Source organism: Heptranchias perlo, chromosome 9, assembly GCF_035084215.1.
Source record: "Heptranchias perlo isolate sHepPer1 chromosome 9, sHepPer1.hap1, whole genome shotgun sequence".
In the NCBI taxonomy this organism is placed as follows: domain Eukaryota; kingdom Metazoa; phylum Chordata; class Chondrichthyes; order Hexanchiformes; family Hexanchidae; genus Heptranchias; species Heptranchias perlo.
Window position 1 is genome coordinate 44,010,523 of NC_090333.1, and position 9,329 is coordinate 44,019,851.

The window sequence follows — 9,329 nt, forward strand, 5'->3', positions numbered from 1 at the left end:
TTCGGGAACTGTCCCTCTAGATTGGAAAATTGCACATGTCACTCCGCTTTTTAAGAAAGGAGAGAGAGGGAAACCAGAGAATTATAGACCAGATAGCCTAACATCTGTTGTGGGGAAAATGCTGGAGTCTATAATTAAGGATAGGGTGACTGAGCACCTCGAGAATTTTCAGTTAATCAGAGAGAGCCAGCATGGATTTGTGAAAGGTAGGTCGTGCCTGACAAACATGATTGAATTTTTTGAAGAGGTGACTAAAGTAGTGGACAGGGGAATGTGAATGGATGTTATTTATAAGGCATTTGATAAGGTCCCACATAAGAGATTGTTAGCTAAGATAGAAGCCCATGGAATCGAGGGAGAAGTACGGACTTGGTTAGGAAGTTGGCTGAGCGAAAGGCGACAGAGAGTAGGGATAATGGGTAAGTACTCACATTGGCAGGATGTGACTAGTGGAGTCCCGCAGGGATCTGTCTTGGGGCCTCAATTATTCACAATATTTATTAACAACTTAGATGAAGGAATAGAAAGTCTCATATCTAAGTTTGCCGATGACACAAAGATTGGTGGCATTGTAAGCAGTGTAGATGAAAACATAAAATTACAAAGGGATATTGATAGATTAGATGAATGGGCAAAACTGTGCAAATGGAATTCAATGTTGACAAATGTGAGGTCATCCACTTTGGATCAAAAAAGGATAGAACAGGGTACTTTCTAAATGGTAAAAAGTTAAAAACAGTGAATGTCCAAAGGGACTTAGGGGTTCAGGTACATGGATCATTGAAGTGTCATGAAGAGGTGCAGAAAATAATCAATAAGGCTAATGGAATGCTGGCCTTTATATCTAGAGGACTGGAGTACAAGGGGGCAGAAGTTAGGCTGCAGCTATACAAAACCCTGGTTAGACCGCACCTGGAGTACTGTGAGCAGTTCTGGGCACCGCACCTTCGGAAGGACATATTGGCCTTGGAGGGAGTGCAGCGTAGGTTTACTAGAACGATACCCAGACTTCAAGGGTTAAGTTACGAGGAAAGATTATACAAATTGGGGTTGTAGCTCTAGAGTTTCGAAGGTTAAGGGGTGATCTGATCAAAGCTTATAAGATATTAAGGGGAACAGATAGGGTGGATAGAGAGAAACTATTTCCACAGGTTGTGGATTCTAGGCGTAGGGGGCACAGTCTAAAAATTAGAGCCAGACCTTTCAGGAGCGAGATTAGAAAACATTTCTACACACAAAGGGTGGTAGAAGTTTGGAACTCTCTTCCGCAAACGGCAATTGATACTAGCTCAATTGCTAAATTTAAATCTGAGATAGATAGCTTTTTGGCAACCAAAGGTATTAAGGGATATGGGCCAAAGGCGGATTTCTGGAGTTACATCACAGATCAGCCATGCAGAAAAGATTTACTAGGATGCTACCGGGACTTGATGGTTTGACTTTTCGGGAGAGGTTGGATAGACTGAGACTTTTTTCGCTGGAGAGTAGGAGGTTTAGGGGTGATCTTATAGAAGTCTATAAAATAATGAGGGGCATCGATAAGGTAGATAGTCAAAATCTTTTCCCAAAGGTAGGGGAGTCTATAACGAGGGGACATAGATTTAAGGTGAGAGGGGAGAGATACAAAAGGGTCCAGAGGGGCAATTTTTTCACTCAAAGGGTGGTGAGTGTCTGGAACGAGCTGCCAGAGGCAGTAGTAGAGGCGGGTACAATTTTGTCTTTTAAAAAGCATTTGGACAGTTACATGGGCCAAGTGCAGGCAATTGGGACTAGCTTAGTGGTATAAACTGGGCGACATGGACATGTTGGGCCGAAGGGCCTGTTTCCATGTTGTAAACTTCTATGATTCTATGATTCTAACATATCAAATGGCGGAGCAGGCACGAGGGGTTGAATGGCCTACTCCTGTTCCTATGTTCTTATCTGTGTTTTACGTGTGTGATGTCTGATCTCTGTTTAGACTCTATGCAGACAGCAGGCTGATGTTTTTAGCAAATAACAGGTACCGGCTACCTTTTAGATATTTTAAGAGCCATCCGCCCATGAAGAGATTGGGGCTCCCACTGCTGGTGAAAAGGGCCCATTTCCTTGAATCGTCATGTCAGGCCTAGTTTTTAACGTTGCTTGAAGGTAAGTCCTCAGGCAGAATGAATATCTCGTCCTGCATGCACAGGAAGCAACGGGCGTGGGTTAATCGCAGATCGCGCTACCCGCGCCCGGTTTTGGGGGTTAACCAATTTAACCCCCAATATTTTTAAAAATCACAGGGCTATTAGTACCTTTGAATTAATTTCTGGCTGTTTAACAACGCAGCCACCAAAAACCCCCCACCCCCACCCTCAATGGAGCAGCAAGCTACCACACCGAGATCCCTCTGGGTCACTGGGATGTGAACCACAGTAGCCCCATTAATGACACCATCCCTAGAATTTGGGACAGGGTCAGGGCAAAGGGCAAACCGGTGGGCAGAAGTCCAGTTTCTTTTACACTTCTTGTGGCAAATCTCCGGGACCGCAGTTTCTGGGTTTGTATATTTTTTTGTTCTTCAAGGTGGGAGCGGCAGTGTTGGGAACATAAAGCCTAGAAATTACTGTTGTTGATAGTAGTGCAGGAATTGTTAATATATTCTAACGATTTTCCTCTGTCTACAATTTTAACGGAAACATTAGCTTATTTAAAATGAATGTGCTGTTGTCTCTGTTAAAATAGCAGGCAGAGGAATGCCGTGGAGATGTATTGTGAGATTGCCCGCTGTCCAAATTGAAATTATTATCATGCTGTTTATTTCCTGATCCATTTATTTATATGTAAATTCCTAGAAATGATCAATGGTGTAGATAATGCAGCACCAGGGCTGCTTCTTTTTGAGTGCTGCGTGCACCTGTCGTGCCTCTTACTTACCTAATGCTACAATGTGAGGTCAGCTCATTAGAATAAACATTCCGCACCCCTGGCGCGCAGCACGTGATGCATTGGGAGCACCATAGGGTCAAAGGCAAAACTGCACCATTCTGCAACAAAGTTACGGCGATCCTGTTGCAGGAGGTCCTGCAGAGAAGACTGGCTCTTTTTGGAGGTGAGGGCCACTCTTCAATAAAGAGCAGGCCAGAGCCTGAACAGGGGTGACAGAGTAAGTGAATGCTGTCTCAACTGTGGCCCAAACCAGAGGAAGGGATTTACTGAGCTATGCAAGGTTGCCAAGGAATATGTGCGAAAATGTGACTTAATTTTACAGTGTTGCCTTACAATGCATCTTAACTGCCCCACATATTCATCTTTCTAAATTACAGCCATACTCATCTTGTTGCAGGGCATTGTGTGATGTTGCCATATCAGTGATTGCCTTGTGTTGACCACACTTGATTTTTTTTTTATTCGTTCACAGGATGTGGGCGTTGCTGGTAAGGTCAGCATTTATTGCCCATCCCTAATTGCCCTTGAGAAGGTGGTGGTGAGCCGTCTTCTTGAACCGCTGCAGTCCATGAGGTGAAGGTTCTCCCACAGTGCTGTTAGATAGGGAGTTCCTGGATTTTGACCCAGCGACGATGAAGGAATGGCGATATATTTCCAAGTCGGGATGGTGTGTGACTTGGAGGGGAACGTGCAGGTGGCGTTGTTTCCATGTGCCTGCTGCTCTTGTCCTTCTAGGTGGTAGAGGTCACGGGTTTGGGAGGTGCCGTCGAAGAAGCCTTGGCGAGTTGCTGCAGTGTGTCCTGTAGATGGTACACACTGCAGCCACAGTGCGCCGGTGGTGAAGGGTGTGAATGTTCAGGGTGGTGGATAGGGTACCAATCAAGCGAGCTGCTTTGTCCTGGATGGTGTCGAGCTTCTTGAGTGTTGTTGGAGCTACACTCATCCAGGCAAGTGGAGAGTATTCCATCACACCCCTGACTTGTGCCTTGTAGATGGTGGAAAGGCTTTGGGGAGTCAGGAGGTGAGTCACTTGCTGCAGAATACCCAGCCTCTGACCTGCTTTTGTAGCCACAGTATTTATATGGCTGGTCCAGTTAAGTTTCTGGTCAATGGTGACCCCCAGGATGTTGATGGTGGGGGATTCGGCGATGGTAATGCCATTGAATGTCAAGGGGAGGTGGTTAGACTCTCTCTTGTTGGAGATGGTCATTGCCTGCCAGTTGTCTGGTGCGAATGTTACTTGCCACTTATGAGCCCAAGCCTGGATGTTGTCCAGGTCTTGCTGCATGTGGGCACGGACTGCTTCATATATGATTACTCCAATATTCTCCTGGCAGGCCTCCCTTCCTCTGTCTTCTGTAAACTTCAGCTCCTCCAAAACTCAGCTGTCCATACCCTATCCCCCACCAATTCCTGCTCATCTATTAGCACTGTCTTCACTCATCTACATCGACTCCCAGTCTCCCAACACTGACCTACAGGTTTAGTGTATACATCTGTTAATATGTGGGCAGTTTACATTCCAGTTACTTCTGGTGGTGCTGAGGGATAAGAATATAAAATGAGTAGGGATGAGAAAAAGCTATTTGCCAAATCAAAATTGCTTGTTAAAATCTGTATTCCAGTCCAAACGGACGTGTGATTTCATTTTGTCCACCTCACATCTTTATACTTCCATTTCTTCCCTAATCTGGAACTTTGCTGTTTTCTTTTTCAAAAATCTTTCCCCCCTTCAAATCTCTTCCCTTTCCTCCTGAAGGCATTGCCTTGTGTTAGAGTACACACCTGTGAGTCTAAACCATTGTCAGACAATGGGACTGAGGGGTGGCATCACAACCAAGTGTGAATCTATTTTCACCTGACTTCCACATATGTGTGCATTAGCAATCAGGAGTAAGAACCCTGGCTATTTTTCCATATCCCCCTCCAAGAACACTGAGGCTAACTACAACACACTACTGCTGATCCGGCCGAGGGGGCAACTTTAACCTAACCTGCCCATTGGGAAATTGACAGGATCAGGTGTAACGCTGGTTTTACACCCCATCCAATTTTACTCTGAATGGAGAGTAATATTGGGCGGGGTGTGAAACCAGCGTTCCACCCGATCCTGTGGGTTTCCCGTCCCGTGAGTTAGGTTAAAATTACCCCAAGATCAAGCCTGGCTATTTCCCAGGTTGCATGACGCAACTGTACACTGGACTTACCAACTGAGCCTTTGAGCCTTTTAAAAAATCCATGGATTCTGCAATGACGTCCTTTGGTGGTATTGTATTCCTGAAGTCTATAACTCCACATAACAAGAAGTTGAACTTTAATTCATTGTCAGCTTTCTCAAGCTTATAATTATGGCCCCCGGTTCTGTGCTCCAGGTTCCACACAAAGAATTCTTCAGCTTTCAGCACAACAGTTCCCTTCATTCTTTAAAAACATTGCATCATATCCCTTCAGCACTGTACAACAGTTCCAAGCTGTCAATTTGTAGGTTGTTTGGATAGTCAGAATTAATTTAGCCTCTCTATACAATCAAATATGGAGAACATATTCCATAGATGTACCTTTGTAGGTCATTTTATCAATACTGGAAAAAATGCACCACTAGTTGTTCACAAAGCAAGCAAACTGGACAACTGCAAATATTAGTTAGGAAAGGCACACATAAATAGATTTAGATACATAACCCACAAATAGTTTGTAGAAGTTTTCTCCAGGCATTGGTTATGTGTTGTTGTTTTGCCTTTGCTTCTTAACACAAAGACCTAACAGGTGCCAAGCAACAGTAGCTAAGCGGCAGGTTTCCACGCCGCCTCTGACAGACTTCTTACACTAGATTAGTGGATGGCAAATACAAGGTTTGGCTCACAGGAGAATAAAGAGACTTTTTTTTGACAGTTTTATACTCAAGATCTCATGGAATTTCTCAAACATTTCTTGTGCAGGTCAAACTTAGCATGTTTGTCAAAATTTTTGATGTCATTATTGTGTCGGAATCAAGCAACTAACCTGGTTGCTATGGTGTAGTGGGACAGCTGACGATTCATTCAGCGGATCAGGATTCACTTTACACTAGTTGTGGATCTTTGCTGTATTGCACAAGCCTCTGAGGAGTCCATTTTAACAGCAAGTTACATCAACTTAATAATGATTGACTTTCAGCCACTTAATGAAGTGTAGTGACGTTCATTGCTTCAGGATTTGACAATTGCCAGAAAGATAAAGGTTTCTGCTGCCTATATCTTGATTAGCACTCATCTAGATCTGCCACAATGCCCATGCGCGGAACAGGTATTTTTACAAATCCATATGCAATTGAGGTTCTTCAGAGCAAGAAAAAGGAACTGGTAGCAGGGATTATCAACACTGATCATCTTGTGGACTGGTTGGTTGAGAATCATATCATTTCATCAGATAAGAGAATCGCTGTGCTAAACTACAGGACACGGGAGGAAAAAAACTCAAGAGTTCTGGATATGTTGGTTTCTTGTGGTGAGAGAGCCTGTAGACTGTTTTTCTATCCTTGCCTCAAGTATGTAGAACCAGCTCTCTATGACTACATCAGAAGCTATGTCAGTAATGTCTCCAGCTGCTTTGGGGATGCCAAGAGACAGCTAGTGGGTTACCTTTTGGAGAGAGATAAGGATGAAATCCCCAGGAATACGCCAAAAAAGGCAGAGGAATTCACACAGAACATGACACCTAAAAAGAAGCCACGTCAGGTGCTAAAAACAGCTGCTAGACCTCAACCAGCCCACGTTGAACTGACTAAGCTCTACCAAGCTGCAGCATTGGGAGATCTTTCCAGTCTCGATAGAGCTTTCGGAGACAGCAACGTAAATGGCACGAATACTAATAATGAAACCCTGTTGCATATTGCTGCTGCCCAGGGACATGTTACGATTATTGAATATTTATTAAATAAAGGAGCAAAGATAGAGGTGAGGGATAACAAAGGACAATCGCCTCTCCACCGGGCTGCAGAGAAGGGGCACACAGGAGCAGCAAAAATGCTTCTCCAAGCTGGAGCACACATCTACGCTTTGGATACAGAATCCAGAAGTCCATTGCACTTAGCTGCCCAGAACAATCATTTCCCCATAGTGAAGCTGATGTTGAAAGAAGAAGCCAGAAATGATAAAAGGATGAAATCTTTTTTGCACATGGCTGCACTCAGAGATGAAAGCAAACTGGCACAAATCGTTCTCAAATATGGAGCTCCGGTTGACACTAAGGACGAGAAGAACAGGACTCCATTGTTTCATGCTACTTCCCAAGGACATCTCAACACTGTGAAGGTACTGCTGGAGGCTGGAGCCAAGGTTGATGTCGATCTGATTGATGCAGCATTTAATAGTGACAACCAATCCCTCATTAGGCTGTTCTTGGAGCATGGCAGTGGGATTAGCCCTACTGTTATAGTCAATGCACTCTTTAAAGCAGTTCAGAAAAATCTACACAGAACTGTGGGCATTCTAATTGATCAGGGCATTGATGTCAACACCAGAAATGGAATGCAATACACCCCTTTACTGTTAGCAGCAGAACTAGGCCATGCAGAATCTGTCAAAGTCCTGATAAATAAAGGCGCACGTTTAGATGAAAGGACACCAAATATGAACAGTGCATTACACCTAGCGGTCCAGATTGGTTCTCTTTCTGTTGCAAAGCTGCTGATGGACATGGGGATGGATGCAAACATCATTGGCTCTGGCGACCAAACACCCCTGCACATCGCATCCTTTCATAACCAACCACCAATGATAGACACTTTGATAAGAGGAGGTTCAAAGGTCAATGCGCGCAATAAGGAAGCAGTTACACCCTTACATATCGCTTCACAAAGAGGTAACCAAGATACAGCAGAGTGTCTCATCCAGAACAAAGCAGATGTGAATGCTAAAGACAGATACATGAGAACACCCTTGCACATGGCTGCTATAGTTGGAAATGCCTCCATTGCAGAGCTACTTCTGAATAACCAGGTTGATCCTAATGCAGTAAATAAAGAGAAGAAGACCCCACTCCACTTGGCTGCTAATGAGGGCCATTTGGACTTTGTATCTTTGATGTTAACCAGAAAGGCCAGGTTTGCTATAAAGGATATGGATGGGAATACTCCAATGCACTATGCAGCCAGCAAAAGCCATAACAAAGTTGTCAAGGCACTTTTATTGGCTGGGAAAAATAAAAACATAGATGATAAGAATGTTTGGCGGAAAACACCATTACATCTAGCGGCAGAGCATAGTCACGAGGACCTGGTAGAGTTATTATTGATCAGCGGAGCTGCCACGAATGCTTTAGACAATGCCAAAGACACACCTCTGCATTGTGCTTGCAAATCGGGCAACTTTAAAACTGCCCAAATACTAATCAACTGGTCTGAAGGTGGAAAACCCAAGTTTCACTCTACAAATAGTTTAAGGAAGACTCCTCTTCAAGTTGCAGAAAGTGGCGATACAGACAGCCACCAACAAATAGCAGCATTGTTGAGAAAAAAAATGATGTTAACTAAATAACAAATTAGAAGAAAAAACTCAACTCCCCTGATGGCCTAATTGGTCAATGCACTGCCTAGTATGGACTGAGTCATATAGACCAGTATGGTCCCAGTTTCAACTGTTCTGTGCTGAGTTAACTAACCTCAACCAAGTTGGCATTGAGAGGCTACACCACCCTGTAGCTCAGGGGCAGAAAAATTAGCTAGCGTTCCTGCTTCCGATTGCTATCCAGTAACCCTTGTTGGAAAATGTACCGTGTGAACATTGGGTGAGGACAAGATCAGGCTCGGCTGTGATACAGTCTTCGGACCGCAAATTTGAATAGTCGACCAACACTGACTATCAAGATTCACACATGATAGATGGTACTGAAGGGCCGCTGACATGTTTGGAATTTAGCATGATAGCGTTTTCAGAGGAAGAGGGGAGAAAATGGAAAAAAGCAAAGCTCATTCTGAATCAAAAGCAAAATACCATGGATGCAGGAAATCTGACATAAAAACAGAAAATGCTGGAAACACTCAGCAAGTCAGGCAGCATCTGTGGAGAAAGAAACAGAGTTAACATTTCAGGTTGTTAACCGTTCGTCAGAACACATGACTAAAACATAGAACATTTCTGCCTAACATGTATTGTTACTTAGTGTACAGACATGCCTTGCTGATTTTTTTTAGTGAGTCTCAATTTTTATGCTGTAATTTTAAGGGGACATAAAGTTTAGTAATTTCACTTCCAATTTACCTCAAAACCATACAAAGGAATGTAATGATCTAATATTATTTTGCGATGCAAGGGGGACAAGTAGAGGGTTGGGTTTTTTTTATTCGTTCAAAGCATGTAGGCGTTGCTGGCGAGGCCGGCATTTATTGCCGCCTTCTTGAACCGCTGCAGTCCATGTGGTGAAGGTTCTTCCACCGT

The 9,329-nt window shown here is 43.8% G+C and overlaps 1 protein-coding gene across 1 annotated transcript; it reads left to right on the forward strand.

Annotated features, from left to right (window-relative positions):
- The first annotated feature begins 6,179 nt into the window (after window positions 1-6,179).
- caiap (CARD- and ANK-containing Inflammasome Adaptor Protein) lies at window positions 6,180-8,429 on the forward strand. Its single transcript, XM_067989592.1, has one exon. It carries the CDS (start codon window positions 6,180-6,182, stop codon window positions 8,427-8,429), a length of 2,250 nt encoding a protein of 749 aa, XP_067845693.1.
- The last annotated feature ends 900 nt before the right edge of the window (window positions 8,430-9,329 follow it).

Excerpts from the sequence above, each read along its gene's own strand:
- caiap (XM_067989592.1), top strand. The coding sequence starts at position 6,180 with ATGCCCATGCGCGGAACAGGTATTTTTACAAATCCATATGCAATTGAG.